This window comes from Lemur catta, chromosome 10 (genome assembly GCF_020740605.2).
Source record: "Lemur catta isolate mLemCat1 chromosome 10, mLemCat1.pri, whole genome shotgun sequence".
Classification (NCBI taxonomy): Eukaryota; Metazoa; Chordata; class Mammalia; order Primates; family Lemuridae; genus Lemur; species Lemur catta.
The window spans coordinates 1,436,000-1,461,854 of record NC_059137.1 but is presented as its reverse complement, the minus strand read 5'-3'; the positions used below and the strand labels follow the sequence as shown (position 1 = coordinate 1,461,854).

Genomic DNA, 25,855 nt, shown 5'->3' with positions numbered 1-25,855 from the left:
TTTCAGAATTCCAACATTGTTATTTAAGACAAGTGGTTCTACCCATGTAGAATGTAACTTTTAAAGAAAGTGTCAACCAAATGATTCTATATGATGAAGATGATATGTAAATCCTTGACAGTGCTGGAAGCCCAGAGGGGTTGGTGTTTGAGATAAATGAAACTTGAACAAGCCCATTACTTTACAAATCTGCGTGCTGATATGTTGTCTCTTTTTGGCGGGGTGGGGGTAGAGGAGGGGCGTCTCACGCTGCTGCCCTGGGTAGAGTGCAGTGGCATCATCATATCTCACTGCACCCTCCAACTCCTGGGCTCAAGCAATCCTTCTGCCTCAGCCTCCTGACTAGCTGGGACTACAGGTGCACCACCATGCCTGGCTAATTTTTTTTTTTTTTTAATTTTTTGTAAAGATGGGGTCTTAGTTGTTGTTCAGGCTGGTAGTGATTTCCTGGGCCAGCTGGACACAGTGGCCCACGCCTGTAATCCTAGCACTCTGGGAGGCCGAGGCAGGAGGATCTCTGGAGCTCAGGAGTGTGAGACCTCGTCTTTACTAAAAACAGTAAAAACAGAACTCCTGGGCTGAAGCGACACTCCCACCTCAGCCTCCCAAAGTGCTGGGATTACAGGTGTGAGCCACCGTGCCTGGCCCTAGGTTATACTTTTATTCTCTGAAACTATAATTGCCATTTGGAGGAAGAAGTATTTATTGAAACATAATTTGCTGTTAAAAATTAACCAGCTTGGGAAACCTTTTACAATTAATTATCATTTGTTTTGCAAAGTGGGGTTTGACTTGAGAGAAGTGTGACTGGGCACCTTTAGAGCAGTTTTGTCTTGCGTTTTCCTTTCGTCGTTTCTGTGAGTGAGTGTGGGAAAGGACAGTAGCTGTATTTCCGCATCACGGTTGTGGTCGAATCCATCAGCGCTGGCCGGAGAATGGACATGTCCAGGATGGTGTTTCTCAGACTTCGTACCATTCCTTTTCTTAGAGGGATTCGAGGTTTTTCCTGGGCCTAAGATGGAGGCATATTTTTAAGGGCACTTGAGGGGGTCCTGGCGTCCCCAGCAGAGCCACACTGGATATCATGACAGTCTCTAGTCACCGTGACTTACCCCATTTGAAGGCCCAAGCTGTGGGGATCGTTGGGGATTTCAGAGGACAACACTTGCTCCCCTGAGAAGCCCAGGCCCCTGAGTTTACTGCACAGGTGACGGGCTCCTCAGCCTGCCTGTCGCCACTTCCCAGGAGGCGAGCTGGGCGCGATAGTGTCAGCCGAGAGATGGCGCCTCGGCCCAAGTGTAGAGGAGGGCAGGCTCCATCGGCAGAGCTCTCTGCACACACCTCCTGTTCCGTGTCCGTTAGAGAGAGCACATTAAGTTTCCCGAATTACTCCTCACGTAGAAGCGGGGAGGTATTTTGCCAAAGCAGAGTAGAATGGGGGTGGACAACCGGGCGGAGAAATGTCAGTTAGCATCTGGCTGCCATGCGGTCAGACCCATGCGTGTCGTTTGTGAATGATTCATTCCAGGGTATAACATTTCTTTGCAATGAAAAACTTGGGTTGCCTCTGGTAAAAAAAAAAAAAAAAAATATTAAAAGCTCGTTTGGCATAAAAACGAAGCCTAGGCTAGTATTACTTAAAGGTTGGCAACTAAGCAGCTTGACCTTGGAGCCACTCGCTGGGCCTTTTTTCCAGCTGGTAAATGATACTCTTGAACTGGAAGCGCCGAGGTGCTTCAGCTGGGGAAGCTGTGGCGTGGGGCGCAGGCTGCCTTCCCGATGTGCACACAGCAGCCTTTGAGGGCGCCAGGGTCCTGCCCAGCCTGGGCTCCCGGGACGTGCCAGGGGGCCACACTCGCGCTGGCAGCACAGGTGATGGCATTCGCAGGGTCGGCACTTGCCACCGCAGGGCAAGGTCGGGAAAAGCCACGCTGTCGCTCTCCTGTCATAGAGAGCCATGCAAACACGGTATAAACACAGTCTTCTTCCTGCCGTCGCAGAGAGCGAGTTCCTGTCGCAGTTGCCATGGTTACCAGTGCGTGGGTTAAACTGGCGCGTGGAGGATCCTGTGCCGTTGGCGGCTGAGGGGTAGTCACCCAGAGCACCAAGGTGGCGCTCACCTCTGCCCCCCCAGGCAGCCCCCGTGGCCGCACTGGTGGGCATGTTGGCGTGTGACGCTTTGGGGCGTGAATTTAAGGTGTTGGGGTTATTTTAAGCAGTTATTTTTAGTTGAATTGATAAAGCTCTCTAATCTCCATTTTTTCAAGAAAAAGAATTTACTTTTTCCCTTTTATTCCAGGTGGTAAATTTTGGTTTTCATTACAATACGGTCCTTGTTCTTTTAAAAACAGAAGCAGAACGTGCCCACAGGAAAGCACGCAACCCTCCGTGTGCAGCCATGGACTTGCCCAGGGTGCTTGTTCTCATTTTAAATGGGTGGCTCCCAGTATTTGTCACCAAAGTCCCCCTGGGGTGTTTTGCTCCTAAGCCATGTCTGCTACTACTTTGCCCAACTCCAGGAGACGTGGCACTGCCAAGCAAGTTGATTGCCACATCACACGGTAGGTGTGGGTTTTGGCACTGGGTGTTTACCTTCCTTGGGGACAGCAGCCACCGTTGTTTTCAGTTACATGTGATGTGTGTTTAAGGGCCAAGGACCACGAGCCAGCACCGGAGCCTCAGCGGCGTGGGCGGGACACAGGGACAGTCTCCCTCAGCTGGTGCGGAGGAGGAGGAGGGCGTCTCCCTTCGCTGCTCTGGTTAGCTTGGACCGTCGCTGCTGGCACCGGGCCGGGGGTCAGTAAAAGCTGATTGAACTTCCTGTTGGGTTGAGGCCAGCGCTGAGCCCTCACCCGTCCTCCTTGATCAGAAACGTCTGTGAGGAAAGTTGTGCGTGCTGGAGTCCCGCACAGCCTGGCCAGGGTTGGTCGGTGGTCCGGGGAGGCGACCGCCCTGCCTCCGTGGTGCGGATCTGGAGCGGCCGTCTCCACGGCCTGCCAGGCAGCCGGCGAGAGCCAGACGGGGCCTCTGCAGGGCCGGGCGAGGGGCACCGCTGGCCGCAGGTGAGGACCAGCACACGTGGGCACCGTGGCCTGGGTGGAGGCTCTCTAGCTGGAGTCTTGCTTGCTGTGACGCACCAGGGACGGTCACAGAGAAGGGGCAGCCGCAGAGTAGCCAGACACAATCCGTCTCTTGTCACGCGAGAACCGTGGGTGCTATCTGCTAGGGGGAAGGAAAAGAAAGAAAATCACAGCTTGCGTGTAACTATTTGAGTTTCCAGTAGGGTTTTTAAGCAGCTTTAAGCGTCCAGGTAGCTTGGGTAGTGGAAAGGGTTCTTGCAAACGGTCTGACTCGCTGAGCTCCCGGCGCCAGGCCTGCCTTCGGGGAGCAAGAAGGGCCCCGTAGGAGACGGGAGTGTCCTGAGCACCCAGAGCTCGTGCAGAGGCCTCACGTGGTGTGAGGACTTCTGGTCAAGGTGCCAGCCCTGGGCGGGCACCGGCAAAGCCTGCTGGCTCATCCAGGAGGTGGCGTCAGGGGCTGGCCCTGGGCAGGCACGTGAGTAGTGGGGTGGTCCCAGTGCTGGTTACACGGGGCGGGGGGGGGGGGGAGCGGGCAAGTGAAGGTTTGGGGGACAGGTGATCTGGGGTGGACAGCTAAGTGCACAGGGTGACACCCTGCAGTGGCACTTCCTATACAAGACATGACATTTGCTGCAACTGTGTAGACGTGTTCGCGGGTATGGAAGGATGGAGCATGTGATGTTAGCGTGTGAACTTTGACCTGATGCTTGAAGTTGTGGCAGGCGATTGGCTGTTAGGCTGGTGGTCATCCCCTGCCTCGGCGTCTGGCCTGCGGCCCTCCCTGCAGGGCACTTCAGAGTTGCCTGGTGGTGGCCGCTCTGGTGCTGTCTGTGCAGGGGCCTGAGGGACGTCTGGAAAGCCGGTGCTAGGGGCCTCGTGGTTTCTTAGATGCATCTGCTTTCTTGGTCTGAGAGTTTATAAGCAAATAGGTTTCTCTCCTTCTCCTGAGAAGCTGCAGGCCTGACTTCTGTGCTTTCAAAGAAAAACTGGTGATGCGGCTCTGGTTTTAGACGCCCCACAGAGGTTGGCGTCAGCCTCGTAGACTCAGGGTACGAAGGAAAGGCCTGGTTCTGACATGGGGGCGCGGCAGGTACGAAGGAAAGGCCTGGTTCTGACATGGGGGCGTGGCAGGGAGGGTTTCCCACGGGGGCGTGGAAGGGCTGTGGCGGGGTCAGCGCCCTGTGCTGCCCTGCAGGGGACGCGGGGTGGCCCCCTCTTCTTCAGAGCCGTCTTCCTTGCCCTGGGCTAGAACTAGGTCACTTGAATAAACAGCCCTCGCTTTAAAATAGCACAGTCATTGAAAGTGCTGGCTGCAGACGGTTGTGAGGTGTGCAGGTGAGAACGGAAAGCCACCTGCCCCACTTGCCCTGCCCGGCACCAGGCTGTTGGTGTGCGCACGCGTGCCCCTGCGCCAGTCCACGCCACACACGTGCTCCTTCAGCAGCTCACACGCACACCCTGCCTCCTGGCGCTGAGGTCCAGTGCGGGGTCAGGGCCGAGCGCGTCAGGCAACGCTGCGTTTCTCTGAAGCTGAGATGTCCTTAGTTTTAAGATGCACCGTCATCTTGTGCCACCAAGACAGACAGCTGCTGATGGAAGTGTGCCTCGCCGGCTGCCGGTGTTGCCTGTGTCTCCTGTGTGCTGGGGGGGGCCCGTCTTCCCAGACGTGTGCGCACCCCGCGTGCCCCTCCTCCGTGAGAGCTGTTTCCGGGCCTTGTTTACTTAGGTTGCTGTATCTAGTCGGGCCGTTTCTTCTCCCCGATTCATAGTCCGGAGCACGGGATTCCTGTCACTGCGTGAGCAGCGCAGGCGCCGTGTGTGGCTCCTTTCAGCTGTCGCCGGGCATTTCCGACGCAGCGCGCCTCGCGGAGCTGCCGACAGGCGTGTCCCTGTCGCCGCCGAAGGGGAGCGTGTCCCGCCTCTTTGTTGGTCATTTGGGTTTTCTTCCTACCAAGGGCCTGACCAAGTTTCTTGTCTGTTTTTCTGCTGAATTGTCTAATTTACAGAAGATGAATTCTCGAAAGATAATTTACAGAAGGTGTAAATGTCATCCCCTCTGCGGCTTCTCACTCTCTATGTTGTCTGGGATAAACAGACGTTCTTCAGGCTAAATGGCCAAATCATTAATGTTCTCATTATTAGAGTATAGGAGTCTGTCCCTACCATGAGGTCATGAAGATATTTTTGGAATTAACGCCTAAGCCTTTTGGTTCTGGCCATGCACCTGGAGTTGGCCTTTACGCCTGTGTGTGTTGTGGAAGTCCTGGTCGTTTTGTTTTCTAAACGGATACCAGTGATCCCAGAGCCACGTCTTGGAGACACCGGCCTTCCCCCACCGTTTGGCGGTGCCGTCGGCTGTAGTTTTATTTCTCTCCTTCATTCCAGTCCGTGGTGTCTGTGCCCGCACCCCTGCCACAGAGAGATGCAGGGTCCCTGGTGCTGCAGGTGGGAAGGGGCCCTGAGCCGGGGACGCAGGCACCTTAAGGCCGGGGAGCGGCTTCTCTCCCGCGGTCTCCAGAAAGGGGGGACTCTGCTGACATCTGGGTCAACCCAGGGAGAGCCTACCGGACTCTGGTCTGCGGAACTGTCGAAATGGCTGTGGTGGTTGAAGCTGGAGTCTGTGGCGGTGTGTCGCCGCCCGTCCGTGCAACGCCACGTAAGACAGGGTGTCTGGCGCCAGCCACCTCCATCAGGAGCGCCTTGGGGTGTGGGGCCTTGCATGTTGGGTTCTACCCAGCTTCCCCCCACCCCCAGAAGTTGAGATTCTGTTTGGGGTTGCACTGTAGCTATACATCCATTTAGAGAGATTTTATATCTTTTTAGTACTGGGTCTTGGATCCATGAACATGGTGTGACTCCAGTTACTTAACTCTTAAAGCTTGCATGACTTTCTGTAACTTTCCCAGTAGAGGTCTAATACCTGTAATGTTAGATTTATTGCTAGGTAATTCCTGTTTTATGTTACTATAACTAGTATCTTCTCTTTAATTTCACGTTCTGATTGCAGCTGGTAAATAGAAAAATACGGATGATTTTTGTCAAATGGAATCCAGCAACCTTGCTAAACTTACTAATTGCAACAGTTCATCTGTAGACTGACTTGAACGTTCCGTGTTAGATCCTGCGAGTGATGGGTTTGTTCCCTCCGTCGTTAGTTACTAAGCCTGTGTGTGTCTGTCTTGACAGCGCTGGCCCGGCTGCAGCCCATCCGAGACTGCGCACAGAGCAGCCGTGTGGGCACCTGCTCTCCCGCCCTGCCCTGGGGCGATGGTGAATCACGTTTGACATTAAATGGGACCTTCGCCCTGTGTTTTGTATTTTTAATTAGATTAAGGCGATTCCCTCCTTTTCTTAGTTTGCCAAAAGCTATGTTGAATCAAATTCATTTTCTGTATCTGTCGAAATGATCATGACTATTTTCCTTATCCTGTTAATGCAGTTAATTCACTGATTTGTCTGATGTCAGACTGACCTGTATTGCTGGAGTGAGCCCAGCTTGGCGTGGCATGTGAGCTCCCGTACATGGTTGGATTCGGTTCGCTGGTGTTTTACTAGTGTGATGTCATGAGATATGGGGCTTTGGAATTTTCTTCTCATACAGTTCTTTTCAGGTTTGGGGTCAAAGTTATGATGGTAACACAAAGGAACTTGGAAAGTATACCTTCTTTTTCTTTTCCCCAGAAGAGCTTGTGCCAGTTTGGAATTGTTTGCTCCTGCGTTGATGGTAGAATTTGCTAGGCCTGCCGTAAGAGACCACCATCGACTGGGTGGCATAAATGACAAAGTAATTTTCTCGTAGGTTCTCTGGCTGGAGGTCCGACGTCAAGGTATTGATTGGCAGGTGGGTTCCTCCTGGGGTCACTCTTGGCTTGTAGACGCCTCCTTCTTGCTGTGTCCTCACAGGGTCATCCCTCTGCACCTGCCTATGTCCTCATTGCCTTCTCTTTTTCTTTTTTTTTGAAATAGAGTGTTGCTCTGTCTCCCAGGCTAGAGTGCAGTTGGGGTCAGCCCAGCTCACAGCAACCTCAAACTCTTGGGCTCAAGCGATCCTCCTGCCTCAGCCTCCCAAGTAGCTGGGACTACAGGCATGTGCCACCACGCCTGGCTAACTTTTTATATATTTTTAGTTGGCCCGCTAATTTCTTTCTATTTTTTTAGTAGAGACCGGATCTCGCTCTTGCTCAGGCTGGTCTCAAACTCCTGGGCTCAAGTGATCCTCCTGCCTCGGCCTCCCCGAGTGCTGGCATCACAGGTGTGAGCCACCACACCCAGCCCTCACCTCCTTTTCTTACAAGGACCCCAGTCAGATTAGAATATGGCTCACCCCAGTGACTCCATTTTAACTTAATGACCTCTTTAAAGACTCTGTCTCCAAAGACAGTCATATTGGTAGAGGGGTCAGGATTTCAGCCTACAAATGGGGGTGCAGGTCGGCTTCCACCACTGGGAGAGCTGCTGTTTCCAGGCAGACTGACCCCATGTGATTTCTTTCCATTGTTGTCTTATAAAATACTGGAAACTGTCCGAGGAGTAGAGCAGCGTGTGTTAGATGTGAAACAAAGTACGAATAGGGATACCTGCGACTCTGCTGCTCATCTAAAGAAATTACATTGTATAACAAGGTTTCTAGAGCTGGAAGGAATCGCAAAGAACTGGTAATGCATCAGGGACCTTGGGCTGTCACTCCTGCAGCTTGATAAGTTTGCGTTTCTCCTGGTCCTCTCTAGGGGGTGACGTGGGCTCGGTGTTGGTGGAGAAGCGCCGTGGGAAGGTGTTACAGGACAGACGAGTGGGCAGCCCTGTCCCTTTGGTGGAGAACAAGAGGCCAGTGGAAAATTGGACCTAGTTGTTGGGAGCTGACTGAGACGTCTCCGTGGGAGCCGGGAGCGTTGGTGCTGAGGGGTTCCGGCACAGAGCGACGGTGAGGCCCCTGGGCCGTGGCCGGTGCTGGGTGTGGACTGAGTGTCAGTTCCTGCAGGAGCGCAGAGCTCTGGTCCCCAGCCTGGACTCTGCAGCCAGACACCCAGGCTGGTGATGGGTCTGCCTGTGCCTCGGTTTGCCCATCTGTGGAAGGGGATCGTACAGCAGCCTCGCTGTGCACTGGCTACCGACCTTTCTGAGTCTGGGGAGACAGAACGCCCCACACGCGCCGTTAATGTCAGGCGAAACTGTCGCTTACGCACAGGCAGCCCGGGCTCGTCACACGCTGGTCCCCTCGGGTCTCATTCCCCCTGGGCTAAGGCGCTGCAGGACATCCTGTGTCGGGGGGACTGGGGCAGCACTGTCCCAACAGTCCCTCCTTATCTCGGGGTGTTGCCTTCTAGCACATTCTACAGGTATTCTTGGGAACCACGGGCGAGAAATGAGAGAGAACTGAGTTGGTCCACCCCACGCAGAGCTGTCAGCAAAGGTAACCCGGTACCTGCTGTGCACAGTTCTCGGGGGGTCGAATGGTCAGTGTCGGGGGGGGGGGCATGTCACAGAGCCTGGCTGGGAGATGACGCCTGTGAGTGTTTAAAGGAAAAGGTTGTGGTGGGAGCAAGAGGAGCTGGGAAGACCAGGCATGACCTGCAGGGGGAGCCGTCCCTTAGGGGCCCTCTTGTGTGCAGGGCCTCTTCGTGCCCGCGCAGAATCTCGCCTTGCATGCACAGGTCGGTGTGCCGGCCCCGGCTGCCCCTCGGCCTGTGTGTCCCGCGGACGCCACTGTATCCTCCCGGCAACTCGGGGCAGCTGAGCTCCCCTCCACCGGGCCACCTGAGTGACACAGGGTCTGTGACCTCAGGGTCCGAGCAAGGCCCTGCTGGCTGGTCACCTTGCACCCCGGGGCTGGACGCACCAGCAGCGGCAGGTGGCTTGGTCGGTTGGCGGACGGCAGGTGTGTACCTGAGACTGGCCCTGGGCTGGGGTGGAGGGGTGTTCCGAGCGCCGGGTCCCGCTAGTCTGCCCTGGCACTGTTCAGAGTTCCGTGGTCCAGGTGGAGGTGGGTGTGAACAGCCCTGACTGCCTGTTGAACAGCTGCGAGCTCTTCTGGGGTGGCCCCCGGGGCCCAGCCGCTCTCTGGCCCCTACAGCTGCCCCCCAGCCTCCTGAGGTCAGGTCAGTTTTGCTGGCCTCGCCACCCAGGGCACGTGGCAGGGGAGTGGGGCCAGACTGTTTCCTGTGGCTTGGGAAGTTTCCCGTCTGAACTTGCTCCTTCTTCACAGGCCGTGGTCCCGGCTGGCCCAGGGCAGCTGCTGGGCCTGAATGCCCCAGCTCTAGCAGGAGGTGGAGGGACGGTGGGACCCCGCGTGGGGCTGGAGACAGCCCTAGCGAGTGGCCCTCATGGGGCTGGCTTGTGCTTTGAGGACAGTTGGCTGTGGGCAGCCTGTGGTCATCGGGTCACCCTGGCCCCCACGCCTGCTGCATCCCGTGCCCACCCTGGTTTCTGGTTTCTGGTCAGTCCGTGCTCTGGGAGGAAACCCCGACTGCCAGGTTGTCTGTACCCGCGGGAAGGGAGGCGGCCAGCGCTGTGAGCCGAGTGGTTTAGGAGTGTGGCCCTGCTGCAGGGTGGCGGGCACGGGGGCGTTCAGGACACAAAGGCACTTGCCTGGTGATGGTTCAGGGTGTGAGGCCGGGGTGGGAAAGGTTTCATGTGTATGCCCTCTTCCTTTTTTTTTTTGACCTATTAATTTTTTATCACATAATGTACCATTTTCACTTTTAAGCAGCCAGGATGGGAAGTGGGAAAACAACCTGTCGGCCCAGAGTGGCCGCGCAGGCTGCTCGGGGGCTCCAGCTGGGGTGCCCAGGCTGGGACGGGGAACACTGGCCTGTAGCGATTTTGGCTGCCAGCACCCTGCCTGACTTGCTGGGGGTCACGCGAGCAGGGGTGGGAAAGCCTCCGAGAAAGCCGGGGCTGTTGGGGGGCTCACTTGTTGGGGGGCGGGGGTGGGGGCCAGCTTTCCCGTGACGAGAGGAGCTGCAGGACGCCGTCCCTGCCTGGGGTGCAGGGGCCGGAGCCAGGCTTCAGGGGCTGGTGGGGACTTGAGGCCCAGGCCAGACACCCTTCCCTCACAGCTGCTTGGCTCTTGGGGGAGCCTGGGCTAAGGGGGGCTGCCAGAGAAGGGCGGACATGGCCAGAGGCATTGGCCACAGACCTAGGCAATGTGGGGCCGGCGGGGCCAGTCCCCTGCTTCCTGTCTGCGAACAAAGGGGCAGCTCTGGGGGCTGGAGCAGAGCCCGGGGAGGAGAGAGAACCGGAGCCCTAGAGGGGGACTTGGCTGCTCAGGCCGGCAGAGGCTGGGTCCTTAGAGCGGGGGGGGGCATGTCAGTGGCTGGCGGGGGTCCCCCCAGGACGGGAGGCGAGGGGCTGCTCCACACTGCCCTGGAGCTCCCTGTGCAGCCCCTCCCCCACATACCAAAGCCCTCCCTCTACCCGGTGCTCCGTGGGCCTTGCCTGGCAGACCTTGCAGAGGGCCCAGAAAGCCCAAGACAGGTGGGGCCCTGGAGTGCAGACTGAGATCCGAGGCCCGATACCAGCAAGCCACGCAATTCTCTTCACGTCCTGTGCCCTGTCCCTGTGGGCCGCCTGCCTCCCCTGCGGGGTGTGCTGGCCGCGGGCCCTCTCTGCAGGTGGGGCAGGTGCCTTCCCCACCGCGGGCTGCTTCCCGCAGACCTGTCCTGCCAGCTGGAGCACGGCTCCCTGGGGCTGGTGGCCCGCGAGGCACTGGCCTTCCTGCGTCATCTGGGAATGGCTTTAAAGCCCTCCAGCCTGGAGTCCCGTCCAAGCTTGAGGTGAGCAGGGGAGGTGGAGTGCGATGCTGACCACTGCCGAGGCTGGGACTGGTGTGCTGGTTACGTGACTCTTGGTAATTTTGAGACGTTTTAAAATCTGTCAGTCTGTCTTTTAATTGGCATATTTAGACCATTTACATTTAATGTAATCATTGGTTTAACTGTATTAATATCTATCATATTTGTAACTGTTTCTCATTCATTGCCTATGTTCCTAGTTTCTTTTTTTTTCTGACTTTATTTAGCATTTTATATGATTCCGTATCTTTTCTTTTCCTAGCATATCAATTATACTTTAAATACATTTTTTAGTGGTTGCGCTAGAGCTTGCAGTATTATTTCCAACTAACCCAAATCCATTTGTGAATGACACTGTGCCGTGTCACAGGTCGTGTGGACCTTGTACCTGAGCCCGCCCTGCACAACACTGTCACTTCATCCATCCATGGCTACACTCACCCCGCATGTGGCTGGTATTATTTTGAGCAAAGTTTTCTGTTAGATCAATTAGGTATGAGGAAAACAGAAGGTTTCTTACTAATTTTGTATGTTTCAAAAAAATGTACTGCAAAACATTTAAAAAATTCTTTTAGTTCATGCTAGGCAGTGATACCTTTTGGAATTCCGTTCTTTAGCGTACCCAGCTCTTCCTGGGCAGCAAGCCTGCAGCCCTCTCTGGGGAACTCCACTCACTCGTGGAAGGGGGCAAAGGCACCTCGGCGTTGGAGTGGCTGCAGGGCCCTGCCCGTGCAGGGAGATGGCAGGGAGGGGATGCTTGTTGGTGGGACCTCAGGAGCCAGTGACAGACCCTCACCCGGCTGGGATGCGCCCCGGCCACCCTCGCCTAGTGTCAACCACGCTTCATAGCATCAAGGGCCCAGGACTTCCCTGCACCCCTTCCTGGCCACCCACACTGGCTCTGCTCCTCACCAAGGGCTCATGGGCGGTTTCGAGCAGGAGGGCCCTGGGCAGGCAGGAGGGGGCACACAAAAGGGCAGTTGGGCCCCCAGCAGGCCCGGGCACACAAAAGGGCAGTTGGGCCCCCAGCAGGCCCCTGGAGTAGCTCCTGGCACAGGGGAGGGGCTGCACCTGGGCCCTTTGCCCTTCCCCATTACCCCAGCTTCTTGGGGTGCCCGGAAAGGAACACGGTGAGGGGCACACACTCCCGCCCAGGCAGCCCTGGCCCCCAGTTAGGGTCCCCAGCAGCTGTTGGCCTCAGATGAAGCACGAGCATGTACCACGTGGGCAGAGCCCGGGGTCTCTGCCACTCAGGGGCACACCTGGGCTGCGGGGGTGCCCTCCTGGACACAGGGACCCCCAGCACACTCCTGGGTGCCAGGACCCAGTCACCCAACAGCACAAAGGATTTGGTTCCTGCTTTTTGGAAGGGGGGTGCCAGCCAGAGAACGGGACCAGGGCTTGCCAGTGAGGTCAGGGTAGGGTCACTGCAGGTGTTCCTAACCCTTAGAACTGGGCACTGGGGCGGGTGGGCCCTGGGTCTCCTCTGGACTTCCTTCAGGGCCCGGAGCCTTAAAGCCATAAGCAGGAGGACTGACCCGTGTGCCTACAGAACGCATCCATTTAATAGAAGGTTCCAGCACTGACCATACAGACCAGGAACAAACCAGCGCAGAGGAACCGAGGCGGCAGCTCCCAGCCGTCCGCAACAGCTGCTGCCCAGAGTCTCCCTCGCTGGGAAGAGCCTTTTGGAGACTGCGGCAGCCGCCCGAGGCTGAATTGTGCTTCACAGAGGGGTGTTTAGCAAGGAGCCTCTGCTCTAAAAGGGTGTGCAGTGTCCGTGGAAACGCACCGTCGTCGGCCCCGATGTCCCCACAGGCCGCGGCTGGAGCAGCTCCAGGTAAAAGTAGGGCAAACACCTCTTTTCTGCCAGGTCACCGGCTGCAGGGCCCCTCGCAGGCTCGGCAGGGGCCTCCTGGCCAAGCTTCCAAGGCCACCATCGCTTCTAACTTCCTTCCAGAAGGGCTTGCTCAGCCCCTCCCGCCCCGGCGCACTCGCCCACGGAGCCGAGGACAGCAGCCCTGCCCTGCAGGCCCTGAGCACAAGCACAGGCCGGCTCCAGTCTGGAGGGGCCCCTCAGGGCTCCCCAGTCCAGGTATGAGCTCCTCCCCGCCCCCACCCTGCCCCATACCCCGGGACAGCTGGGCCCAGCCATGCAGGGTGTCCTGTCTCCATGCCATCACTACCCTTGGCCGGGCCCCGTCACGAGTTGCGGTATGTCTGTGCAGAGGTGTGGATTGCACAGGTTTGTAAAAACAGGTTAAAAAATGCTTGGCGCTGGCTTCCAGCAGTGCCCGGGTGTGGTCTCACCCCTCGCCCTTCGCCCCATGCAAGGGTCCCCTTTCTGGGGTCGAGTCTCAGGAGCCTCAGGGAATGGGGTTTGGCTTCCCGGGCCAAGCCAGCATGACCGTGTCTGCGCACGCTCCTCCTGTGTGTGTCCTGTGGCCTCCAGGGCCGGGCACGCGTCCACCCGCCCAGTGGCGTGAGCTCTGCGGGCCGGCTCAGAGCTGTGTCTCGTCGCGAGTCTCGGGGTTGCAGGACAGCAGCTTGTTGCTGCAGCTGCTCTTTTGGCTCTGGGGGCTGCTGATCACGTGGGCCAGAGGGTCCGAGCGGATGAGATAGCTGCAGGCAGGCAAAGGGGGACGCTGTGGGCGTGGCCGGGGCAGCCCCCCACCCAGACCTCTGAGTGGCACCGCTGTGCGGCACTTAGGGCCCGATGCCCCGTCTCCTCGGCACCCCACGTGGTGCCCGGTGGGGCCTCACATGGTGGAGGAGCAGGTGCCTACTCACACGATGTCGTTGGGCTCCAGCCTGGTGTCAGGCGGAGGGTTGATGAGGACATAGGACAGGGTGTTCTGGTGGTCGCTCATCTCATCTGCGGAGGACACGGTGGCGCGTCAGTGCTGGTGCCGGAGGGGCCGAGGGCCCGGGACGAGCAGAGTCTTCTGCTTTCAGGCCTTTGTGCTCGCGCCCCTCCCTGGCCAGCCTGGCCGGCGCTGGTCCTCCCTGGCAGAGGCCTGTCCCCGGACCCTCCCTGCGCTGGGCACAGGGAAGCCAGGCACTGACTCCGACCACACCCCGGCAGCCTGCCACAGGTGGCACCTCAGCCACGCGGTGGCCCAGAGCAGAGGCACCGGGCACGTCTGCACACGTCTGCCAAGTCATGGCCTCCTACACACCTGCACCACACCTGTGCCTTCATGTACACCTACACATACCTGCACGTACACAGGTACAGCTGCACACCACTGTGCACACCCACACGTGTGTACCCCCCACACACCTTCACACCCACTCACACCTATGCCCCCACACAGGTACCTGCACGCTCGTACACCCAGCTACATACAGACCTACACACGGAATGCGCCCGCACACACCTGAACTGCTTGCCCACATGCCTGACCCCAGCCCTCCACAGCCTGCTCACGTCCCTCCGTAGTGCCCAGCAGGTGCCGCCATCCCTGGGGGCCCGGGCAGGCCATCCCCCTCCCTGAGCTCAACCCTTTGCTTTGGGCTCACATCCCGAGTGGCCAACAGCCCAGAGCACCCACTGAGCCATCCTGCTGAGGACAGGGCCCCTCCCCAGCCCTCTCGGGGACAGCTCAGTGTCTGCTCTGGGTGGGTACGGGATGTGCCCCACGGGGTGACAACGGCTCAGAGAAACACCCAGTCACTTCACAGACATCTCCGCTCAGCCGGCAGGGCAGCTCGGCCACACACGAGACAGTTGGCCCCTGGCAGGTAAGCCAGAGGCTCATGGCCTCAGTTTACCCCTCTGATGACAGCTGGACTTGTGTTCCAGAGGCTGGAACCTGGGTTGCCCCTGCCCCGGCTGTGGCCACTGAGCAGGGCACCCACGAGGCTGCTGGCCAGCCAGGGCAGTGGGCACAGGCTGGACCCGGGGCCCCCATGGCAGCCTGGGCTGGGAGGCAGCTCTGCCTCAGACACCCCAGGGCTTCAGGCGGGTCACCCGTGCCAGTGTCTGAGTCCATGTTGGTGGCCGGGATGGCCTGACTGCTGCCCCCCACGGCCTGAGCAGAGTTACTCTGCCTGCTGAGCTGGGCGTCTGTGTTTCCCCAGGCCCTTTGGCGCCCACGCTGGAGGCTGTGCGGGGGGTGGCTCTCGGCCCAGGAGCCTGGCATGCATCTCCGGGGGCAGCCCGGCAGGTGGGTGGAGGGAGCGTGCAGCAGCGGGTGATACTGGTGGCTCTCGTAGGCTCTTGGGGACCCTGCACCCCAGACCACAGTGGGACCACGGAGGGCCACCAGTTTGTTTTGCCCCAGCAGGCAGGGACCGGCCCCTGCTGTGCGCCAAGCAGTGAGCCTGGGCGGCAGAGCTGCTGCCCTGGGGTGGATGCACTGGGGCGTTCCTGTAACTAGCAGAGCTCATGGCTGGGCCTAGCCAGGCCTGGCTTTGTGCTTCTTGGGGGACCCCAGGCCCAGCTGTAGTGCCAGGGGCCAGGTTGTAGGCAGCCACGTGGCACTGACCCCAACTGCCCCTGGGCGGGCAGAGAAGGCTGGGCTGTCTGGGGCTGGCGTCGCCTGTGCACGGTGTCGGGGGAGGGCAGGCGGCTGGTGCGCCCAGGGTCTGGGCTGGGGTGTGGACTGGCCTCGGCTCTGCTCATGAGGGTCAAGGCCAGCACCCTCTGCCCAGACCCTCCGCCCGGTGCTCCAGGCCTCCATGATAGCTCCGCCCCACCCCACCCCCTACGGCCTGGGACCCCTCGATGCCAAGCCCTTGGTGTCCACACTCACTCCTGCCCAAATCCCCCTACCGGAGCCTCAGCTTCCCACTCTGAATTGGGGGTAACTTGAGCACCTTCCTCCAAGGGTGGCCGTGAAGAGGGTGAAGCGTTTGTGCTCTGGGAGGAGAGGCTGGGCCGTCCCCTGGTCTGCCCGCAGGGCCCTGGTGATGCCCGGGGGCCGCCCTGCAGGCCCCGCAAGCCGATCCCTTCCCCAGCTCCCATGGCTCCACACCTTGGCCCAGGCACCGCCCAACATTTGCACATGGGGGTGCTGCAGCAGGGCCCCCCGAGCCCCGGCACTCACACCCTGACGGGCACACAGTGCTCAGCAGACGCCCACCAGGTCGGTCTGGTGACCGCCCTGCCCGGGAGCCGCGGGTAGGAGAGGGTGGGGGGGGGGTGCACGCAGCGCAGGCGCCAGTTCACAGAAGCCGCCGGCAGGGGGCGGGTCTTCCCTGAGTGCCATCGTGGGACGCAGAGAAGGGAAAGCACAGACCCCGGGAAGTGCCAGCACTTTGCCTGCATGGCCGTCCCAAGCCTGGGTTTGCCCGGACGGCTCACGCATCCCGGCAAGCAGAGCCCACTGGGCTCCCCGAGGCTGCCGGAAGCCCCAGGAAGGGAAGGGGAGCCCCTGCTCGGAATCTGCCATGAGCACTGATGGGCACCTCGGCGGGGGGGGGGGGGGCGCAGGGGCATCTTGGAGGGGACGGTGTGCAGCAGCACCCGAGCACCCAGACGAGACATGGGGCGTGGCCGGCCTTGTCCCACTGGACAGGAAGAGCCCCTCTCACACTCCTAGGGTGGATGTCGGCCATCTGCCTGCCGTCCATGGTGCGGGGACTTCGGGGCCCTGTGGACTGGCTTCTGATGCTTCCCGAGAGCTGGGTGGGCTCAGGGTCCTCGGACACCCCACAGGGCTGGACAGGGCAATGGAGGTGGCAGGACTTAATCTTCTTAACCAGCAAAGCGGCATAAAGGGACTTGGGCGTGAGCCCCAGAGGTGGGCAGCCAGTCCTCGGTACAAACCGCGGCCACGAGGCAGGCGTGCGAGCTCAGCCCGGGACCCTCTCTTTCTCTGCTGTCCACCTGCCTGGCTGGAAGGCGCGGGCGCAAGGCTGCCCGGCGGCGAGGGTGCGGCAATCAGCATCTGCTGAGCACAATTACCTTGCAAATATCCCAGGTTTACCCGATTCATGACATCACTGGCTGTTAAGTTTGCTACGTCCTCTACGGCACACACAGGAAGAGGCACAGACAGAAGACAGAGAGAGAGACAGGTCAGCAGGCTGGCGGGGCTGCGGGTGGGGCAGCCACACCGCGTGGCAGCGACAGGAAGTGGCTCCTCCTTTGCCAAGCTCTGGTGGGTGGGCAGGGGTTTCAGAGGCCAAGGGGTGTGCGGGGCAGGCGCCAGCTCAGTACTCGCCGAGGTACCGGGAGCGTCAGATATTCTGAGCCCCGGCAGTCAGTCCCCTCCCCTACCTGGCAGGGACGCTGGGAGGGACAGGCACGTCCATGGGGCTGGGACAGGCTTCTGGGCCACCTTGTTCACCCTCGGTTGCCCCGAGTCGTCTGGGGCACCCCTCATGAAGTTGGCTGCCAGTTCTGGCCTGCCCAGCATGCCCAGGTGTGTGTGCCCAGCAGATAGCCCCTCCCCGGCGGCCCCCAGGCAGCTCCCAGGTGAGCCTGAGCCCCCGACTCCACTTGGAGGGGCTCGGCGGCAGGAAGCAGGTGGGAGCAGGCACGGCGGCGGGACAGGCAGCCTGTGCTGGCCACGTCCCTGAGGCGGAACCAGCAGGGGTTGAGTCTGACCCAGCCTAGCCTGGACGAGGCTTGGCAGCGGCACAGCCCAGTGTTGGGCCCCCTGTGGCCCCATCAACAGAGGCAGCGTCCCCAGAGCTAGGGAGGGGAGGAGTGTCCCCCCTCGGTGCTGGCCAGGGCACTGCGGTCGGAGTCGCAAGCATGTCACCCCAAAGCAAGGTGTAGAGAGAAGGGGCTGCGTGAAGCCCCCTCTGCTGCTGCAGATGGAAACCTGGGGTGACTCTGGAGCAGAGAAATGGGGTGGCCACACCATGGGTGGGCGGGCTGTCCCAGCATGGGCCGTTCGCCCAGCTGTGCCCCTGAGCAGGCCCCACGCTGTGGCTGCGGGCAGGGTCTGGGTGTCCTGCCACGCAGCACGGCCGGAGCCGCTGGTCTGTCCCAGACGGAGGCCCTTGGCTTTCGGGGAGCCCAGCCAGGCCGTTCCCACCCTCAGCCACCACCTCTGGTCCCCAGTCTCTTATTTACAGATGGGGAAACCGAGGCCCCAGAGTGGTGGGATTGAGCCCTTCCTGAGGGCTGGCAGTGTTGGGGGGTCCTGGGCCCTCCCCACCCCACCTTCCACGCAGAGGGGCTGTGACAGGCCACGGTGCTGCCTGGAGGTGGGGGCCAGAGTGGGGCCAGGAGGCTGGTGGGGCCCCTGGAGGCCACGGCCAACCCCATCCCAACCTGGCCGTCTGCCCCGCGGCTGGCCTTACCGTAGCCGGTGGTGGGCAGCCCCAGGTGTTTCATGCGGTTCTTGACCAGCTCAGAGAGCTCCTGGCGCTCGGAGCGCCGGCAGAGGCTGAGCCGGTGGTGGCCGATCCACTCCGCAGCCGCCGCCTTCCCCGCGCGCTTGGGGCCTTTGCGGCTCAGCCTCCGGGCCCAGGGCAGGCTCTTGCGCCGCAGCAGCGGGTGCTCCGCAGGGTCGTCGCTGCCCGTGTGGCGGCCGTGGGTGCTGCCGCTGCCGCTGCCACTGCCTGCCCGCGTGCCCCAGGGCCCCCTGATGTCCCGCGTGTCCTCGAAGTCCTCCACGTTCACCGAGATCTGGGACTGGGCCGGGCAGGGAAGGCATGGGTTGCGGGCACGGGGGCGCCGTGGAGCGCTTGTCGGGTCAGGGAAGAGGAGGACTGGCCGCAGGCCCGGGCACCTGTGCCTCCCTCCTCTGGGGAGGGGCCGGGTCTCCTCCTGAGCCCCCACCGCCAGCCCCGCCCGGCCACACGTCCAGGGACGGGTCCACCCCTGCCCCCAAGTCACCAGGTGGCTGGGGTAGCTCCTCAACCTCTCTGGGCCCTCGTTTCTGTGGGTCTGGCTGGGGGCCTGTCGGGACCCTGGCACAATCTGGCTTTGCCCTGGGAGGGTCACCCCTCTCTGTGCCTCAGTTTCCCCATCTGTGGCCCCTCTCTTGAACACATCCTTGGGGTGCTGGCGAGAGCAGGGGGCAGTGGTGGGCTGTGAGTGCCAAGGCCTGTGGCAGGGGTGGGGGGAGATGCGGGTCCCCGCCTGGGCAGCACCTTCAGAAAGGCCTGGGAGGCCGGGGCGGGACGGCCAGGCCAGCTGGGGGTGCTCACCGTGGTGGGGGTGGCACGTGCGGCCGGGGGAGCCAGAGAGGGGCAGCTGGGCCAGGGAGGGGTGCACCTGGTGTCCAAACCCATATGTGACTTCCCCCCAGCCTCAGTTTCCCCACCTGTACATGAAGGGTGACCACCAAGAGCCCCTCGGAGCTGCGCTGTGGCCAACACATCCTCGAGACCCGCTCCCTCCCACCGGAGGCCGAGACGCTCTGGTGCTGAGACGTGGGGTGCTCACCTGGACTCTGAGGTCTTGGGTCTGCAAAGGAAGCCAGGAGCGTCAGGGACTTGGGAGCACCCCGACCCCAGCGCGGCCTCAGCCCTGCCGTGGCCTGCACAGAGCACCCCGCCCCCGCCCGGGCTCCCACGGGAGACTTCACAGACGGGGCTCGGGGACCTGACCCGGAAGAGCCGCTGGGAGAGGCCAAGCCAGTCACGCCCGGGGCCCCGAAACTGAAAAGGGGCTGGGGAGAAGCGGGGGCCGTGGCGAGAACCTCCGAGGAGGAGAAGACGTGGCACTCGGTCCGGTAGATGCCGATGGGGATCTCAGCGCTGGAGGAGCAGAGCTTCTGGAAGAGGCGGCCGTAGGTGCGGATCCACAGGTCCTCCTCGGTGATCTTCATCTGCAGAAGCAAGTGGGGGCCCTGAGCTGGGCGGGGCACCCAGGGGTGGGAGCCCACCGGGCGGCCCGTCACTTACGGCACAGAGGTGGCCGGAGCCGGGGGTGGTGTCGAGGCCCAGCAGCAGCCGGGTGATGCTGATCATGTAGTCCTTCACGAAGGACTGCGGGGAGCCGCGGTGAGGCTGGCGGGCGACGTCTCCCCACCCGTGTGCCCCCCAGCCCCGTGCACAGGACGAGCCTCCTGCCTGCGGGTCCCCACGCACAGGCGACCAGCAGACAGAAGCCGGGAGTCCCTTCTGGGTTTGGGAATTCACCGGCCGGGCACTGCCAGGTGCCAGGGCTCAGACACCGGGGGGCTGCAGAGGCGGGGCCCAGGCAGTGGGGGAGGGACGGGCGGGGGCCTCTGTCCCGGGGCTTCCCAGCTGCAGGGAGGTCGCGCGGAGGGTGACACTGAAGACGGGACCAGCCCTGCTGGGGGCGAGCAAAGGACGGGGGTCCTGCCCGGGCAGCTGACCTGGTAGAGCAGCGTGTCCAACATGCTGATGCTGAACACGCGGCCGGCGGCGAACGGCAGGCGGAACATGAAGGCCAGGTTGGAGCCGTTCTCGCGCTCCCTCTGTGGGAGAGGGGGGTCCTCAGACTGGCGTGGGGCTGCCGTGGGGTGGGGGTGTGCGCATGCCGTGCATAGATACACACGTGCACACAAGTCTGTGCCCGCATGTGCCCCGCGAGCAGGCACCAGCAGGCGCTGACCCTTGGGCCTGAGCACCCAGCCACGTCTCCCCAGATGTCCCAGGGCCCTGGGGGCAATGATTTGGGCTCCAGTGAGACAGGGACCCAGGGAGCACCCTGGGTGCTGTGCATGTTCAGGGCCCTGCTCTTGCCATCCTGAAATTCCTAACACGAGCGTTTGCAGGCGGCGTCCAAGGGGACTCTGGAGCAGGCACGGCTGAGAAGAGGGGAGCCCTGAATGCCGAGGGACCCACTGTTTGAGCCTCCGGGGCTGCCGACGCAACCCCCCCACAGTGGACAAGACAACCTGCGTCGCGGCTCCCAGTCCTGGGAGTCGGAGTCTGAACAGAGCTTCGCGGCCATACCCAGTGTCACCTGGGCCTTGCTCCCGTCTCCGGGGCTGACCACGTCCCCGGCTCCTGGATCCCCCTCTTCCCATCGCTCTGGGCCCAACCCCTGCCCGCCTGGTAGCGGGGCCCTGCGACACCGTGCCACCCCCCGGACAGTCCGCGGCCCCTGGCCCTTCACTCATCACACCGACAGGGCCCCTGTGGCCACCTGGGCCACACAGCTGAGGCGTGGGGCTGGGATGCGGACGTCTTCTGGGCACTGCTCCGCCGACCATGCCCATGCGGGAGGTCAGCAAGCCCCAGGGTGAGTGACCACAGTGCTGGCAGCCCCCGAGGCCACACTTCCCACTGGAACCAGAACTCGCCTCAAACACAAGCAGTGGAGACGTGGCCAAGGAGCCCATCCTGCCGCCTTCCAGGTAAGCGCCGGCAGCAGTGCCGGCGGGAAACTCCGATGGGGATGGGCCTGTGCACCTGCCCCCGTGCTGGGAGGGCCGCAGGGGGACGCGCTCCGGAGCCCAGTGACAGTGGATGGTGACAGTGCGCAGAGCTAAACGCTCTCATGTTCACAGCTAGAACCGGAGCTGTGCACTGGGAAGATGAATAACTAAAATTTTTAATTTCCCTCTACTCAGAATAACACTAACTGGGAGATGTGAACCACGCCAGGCCCGCTGAGGGACAAGGAAGGACCGGCCTGACATTTTAGGGCCTTTTATGGAGCTTTTTTCCTGCCTGTCAAGCAACGGACCTGCAAAGCCAGGCCCTGAAGGGCACGTGGGCTTCACGGGAGCCAAGTAGGCTTGTGGGTCACGTGGCAGTGAGCACGCAGGGGCCCTGAGCCCCTCCCCGGGACAGCTGAGCAAGGACCCTCACGGATGGGGCCAGGACCAGGCTGGAGCAGGCTGGGAGAGGACCCCGGGCCGCACACAGGGCCACACGGATCGAAGATGTTAACCGGGGAAAGACGCCAGGAGCCCTGGGTGCCAGAGCCGGGGACAGCGGGCGGCCGGCGGGCGCCACCTCTCTCCTGCGGGATTCCGGGGCGTCCAGAGTGGAACCTCGAGGAGATGCCGTGTCAGCCCCCGCTGAGGGTCTGGATAAATTTTGTAAGTAGGTGCATTCTTTTACCACTGCATCTTGGCAAGGCACGTGTATCTCCGTGCCAGAAATGCCTTCAATTTCTGCCGTGTATACTGAACAAAGGCGAATCCGGGACACCTTAAGATCCTGTGGGCAGCAGGCTCCCGGCCCCTCGTGCTCCTTCCGGGGGGTTCTGCCCTTACCCTTCCCTGAGCCTGGCGGATGGGGTGCTGCCTGCAGGGACTTGGGGTCTCTGTCTACTTTCCTGTCCGTGCTTTTCAGTATTCCCTGAAGTGGAATACAAGATAGAATACGCACGTATGCTTTATAAAAATAAATCATCATTAATTTCTTTTAAAAAAGGGTCTCAAGCAGCCCCAGGTGCTCCCAGCAGAAGCCGGTCACAGCCTGTGGCCATGTCTGAGAGACAGCGGGCGTGCCGGGTGGCAGAGACCACAGGGACAAGGCCAAGGCTGCCTGAGGACTCTGGTGCCTGCCGCAGGCCCAGCACTCACAGTAGGGGGGGGGGGGGACTGGGATGGCAGATCCGATGGAGCCTCGGGGGGCCGGGGCCCCAGTCCCTGCACACGGCCTGGCCCAGGACCAGCAAGGCACCAACGCAGAGGAGCCGAGGCTGCTTCCAGGGACTTTGCTGTCCCCTAGGGGGTCCTTGTCAGGCTCCTCCTCACAGAACCACGGGGCCCAGAATGTCTCACTGCCCTGCACCACCCGGCCTGGCAGCACAGAGGGGCCGCCGGGGGCCAGGCTGCAGGCGGGGTGTGGGGGTACGCTGGCCCAAGCCTGCCGACCTGCCCAGCTTCAAGCCTGTCCCATGGCGGAGGCAGCAAGCGAGGACCAGCCGGGATGGCTTCCAGGATGGCAGCCCCCACCTGCCTCCATGCCGGCATCCCTGTCATGCCTGGACCAACGCCACCTTTCGGATCCTGGGATCGTGCCTCAGGCCAGGGAACAGCCCATGCAGCTGGAGACAGGGTCCTGGCAGGCTGGGGCAAACTCCCGCCAGTGCCTGGCAGGAGCTGGGGCAGGACCACCCCCTGCCTCCTGCACTGGCAGGGCGGCCCCCAGGAAGGGCCCAGGGTCGAAGCCGGGCAGACCAAAGCCCTCCCTGGGGGCAGACAGGGGTGCCTGGGCGGCCCCCTGCACCTCCAGGCTGCCGACCGGCAGGAGCTCCTCCCCGTGGGCCTCGGCTGTCGCCAGCTTCCTGTCTCCACTCTGGAGCAGGCAGCGCTGCCGGCCCCGTGGCCCTCCCAGTCCAGGGCCGAGCGAACTCACTGCATTGCCCATCCGGGTCCAGGCTGGACCAGGCTGTGTCCTCGTGCAGCAGGGGCCTCAGCGCGTGCCCATGGCAGGCCTGGGTTGGGGGCCGCAGCTCCTAGGTCTTCCCCGCTGCCACATGGGGCCGCCACGCAGGCCACTAGCAGCTCACGGATGCGGACTTGGGCCCAGGCTGGCGCACGCAGGGTTTGCGGGAATCTTGTCGGCTACCCCTAACAGAGGTGGCCGCAGCCCCCTCTGTGGCTGCCTTACCTGCCTCCTGGTCTCCCCAGGGCAGCCCCAGTGCGCCCTCACCCTGGCACTTGGCCTGGCCCTCCCTCGGGGACCAGGTGGAGCCGCCGCTGCTCTAAGCAGGGGCGCTCACACACCCGCGTGGCACCGACAATGGCCATGCCAGCCATACACCTGCTGGGTCCCCAGTGGGTCCCGGGCCCTGGGGTTCCACACCCGACCCTGGCCAATGCCCTTCCTGGGGCCCCCCAAGGAGCAGAAAGGAGCAGAAAGCTGACTCCAGCTCGACACTTGCTCTGCTGTGGGACCCAAAGTGGGTTCACTGCCCTCTCTGATCTCAGCACGCATGCCCCCCCCCACCCCGGTCTACACGGGCGGGTGTGGGAATGAACAAGTTGCAAGTGCAGGTGCCACATCTGGGACAGAGGCAGCGGTCGGTCAGGGCCTGGGGGTAGCACCAGTGCTAACAGTGACTGGCTCAGCCCCCAGAACCGCCTGACCCGAGGGCTCCCGACCGACCGACCTCCCAGGACAGACACCCTGGCCCCTGCTCAGGGAGACAGTGGCTGGTGGCTGCTGCTGGCCGGCGTCCCCAGGGCGGCCAGAGAAACGCAGGTCACACGGGCTCCGCGCCCTGAGGTGTGCTGAGCCCTGGCTCCCTGCACCCTCAGCCCCCTTCTCCCGCTCCCTCGGGGCTCCCGGGAGGGGCTGGCAGGGCCCTGGCCACTCACCTTCTCCAGCTTGGAAAGAGCCAGAGAGTAGCTGTCCTTGGCACGGAACTGCATGAAGCGCATGTTGGAGGGGTGGGTGAGCTCCGTGGTGATGCTCAGGCTGGGGAAGAGGCTGGGGGAGGCATCTGCGTCACGCCAGGGGTCTCCGGGCGGGGCCCACGCCATGCCGGGGTGTGTGGGGACGGTGGGGCTGGCGCACCGGAACATGGTCTGCACGTTGACGATGGTCTTGGCATCGGCCATGTAGTCCTCCTCGGCGCTCATGGTGCTCTCCTTGTCCACCACCACCAGGTTGTCGGCGTAGATGACCCCGCACTGCAGCAGGCTGTCCAGGCTGGTGGGAGGGGTGGAGCCACGTGGCCAGGGTGGCACACGCCCCAGCCGCCCACCAAGGGCCCCGCCCCTCCCCCAGCCCTGGGCCACCTGGGGGACTGCAGTGGTGGCAGTGGCAGTGACAGTGGGGGTGGTGGAGGGGGAGGGGGAGGAAGAGGGGCGGGGGCGGGGGCGGGGGCGGGGGCGGGCCCGCCCTCCCCACAGCCTGGCCAGCACAGTGCCAAACTCACTTGTCCACGGAGCCCTCCATGTAGTAGACCATGGGGAAGCAGCAGATGGCTTCCAGGAAGTGGTGGTCGGGCCTGGGGGACAGGGTGTCCTGGAGGGGCCGGTGCTGTTCCCCGCCCTCCCCCTCCACGGGGCCCTGCCCTGGATGGCGGAGCTGGGCTGAGCGGGCCCCAGAACCACAGCACATGGGCCTTTAGGGCCAGCGGGGCCGGTCCTTATTCCACCCTGGGGTGGGACTCACCACAGCCAGATGGCCCAGACGGGACTCTGGCCTGCAGCCGCCAGGGGCCCTGGGGACCCACAGTGGGGGAGGGAGAAGCCACGGGAGGAAGAGGAGGGGGGAGGGCAGCAAGGGCTGGCATGGGGCAGGGGTCTGGGGGCCTCACTTGTTGTCCAGCAGGAGCACGATGGGGTTGAGCTCCCGGCGGGATCGGTAGTACGCCCGCAGCGGCACGATGAAGTTGTACAGCCCGTTGCCGGCCGTCTCGGCCGAGACTATGATCAGCTTGTTCTTGAAGCCGTAGGCCTTGGCATCCTCGTAGCTGTTGTGCTTGCAGCCCTGGGGAGGCGGGGAGGACACAGCGCTGGCCTGGGTTGTCCACCTACAGCCTGTCTCCCCAGACGACCCGTTCACCACAACAGGAAAAGCGTCTGGCAGTGGGAAAACGGGCCCCGGCGCTGGTGGGGTGGGGACGGCCCAGCCTTACCTTGTCCAGCCGCAGGCAGCAGAACGGGGCCTTCACAGGCAGCAGGTGGCACAGGGTCGGGGAGCTCCCGATGTAGGGCGAGTTGGGCGGGTAGCCCCTCACGTACCTGGCAGGAGACAGGCTCAGTGTCACCCGGGCTGTCCGGGGTGGGGGGGGGGCTGCTCTGCCCTAGAGCACCTGCCTAGGAAACAGTCCTCGAGCCAAGCCCGTGGCCACACAGGACCACACCAAGGAGCTGCCAGCCCTGGCACCCAGGACCAAGTGTGATACAGGCGGTGCCCAGGACAGCCCCGCAGACACCAGCCTGCGGTGATCAGGGCCTGCCCGATGATGGGGCCCCGGCCACCGCCAGGCCAGGAATGGGAAGCTGGACTTGGCCCCTGCCAGGGCTTTGGGGGGGCTCGAGGTGAAGGTGGGGTGTGGAGGGGCCTCTCGCGCTGCTCCTTCCTCCCGGGCAGCTGCTCCAGGGGGGAGCAGGGGGTGGGCTGTGCTCCGGGCCTGCCGCAGTCCCCAACACCCAACACTCACAACAGACCTGACCCGGGTACACACAGAAATGC

General features: G+C 61.9%; 1 protein-coding gene across 1 annotated transcript in view; it reads right to left on the bottom strand.

Annotated features, from left to right (window-relative positions):
- Positions 1-12,437: 12,437 nt before the first annotated feature.
- KCNT1 (potassium sodium-activated channel subfamily T member 1) overlaps positions 12,438-25,855 on the bottom strand; it is a 31,205-nt gene continuing 17,787 nt past the window's right edge. Inside the window, exons 22-34 of the mRNA XM_045563170.1 lie at positions 25,296-25,401; positions 24,975-25,147; positions 24,591-24,662; positions 24,227-24,361; positions 24,028-24,139; positions 20,119-20,220; positions 19,682-19,765; positions 19,477-19,605; positions 19,221-19,241; positions 18,131-18,464; positions 16,782-16,844; positions 13,661-13,745; positions 12,438-13,492 (exon numbers count right to left, since the gene is read on the bottom strand). Coding sequence (XP_045419126.1) covers positions 13,372-13,492; positions 13,661-13,745; positions 16,782-16,844; positions 18,131-18,464; positions 19,221-19,241; positions 19,477-19,605; positions 19,682-19,765; positions 20,119-20,220; positions 24,028-24,139; positions 24,227-24,361; positions 24,591-24,662; positions 24,975-25,147; positions 25,296-25,401 — 1,537 coding nt within the window. The 3' untranslated portion in view covers positions 12,438-13,371. The remainder of the gene's footprint in view (positions 13,493-13,660; positions 13,746-16,781; positions 16,845-18,130; positions 18,465-19,220; positions 19,242-19,476; positions 19,606-19,681; positions 19,766-20,118; positions 20,221-24,027; positions 24,140-24,226; positions 24,362-24,590; positions 24,663-24,974; positions 25,148-25,295; positions 25,402-25,855) is intronic.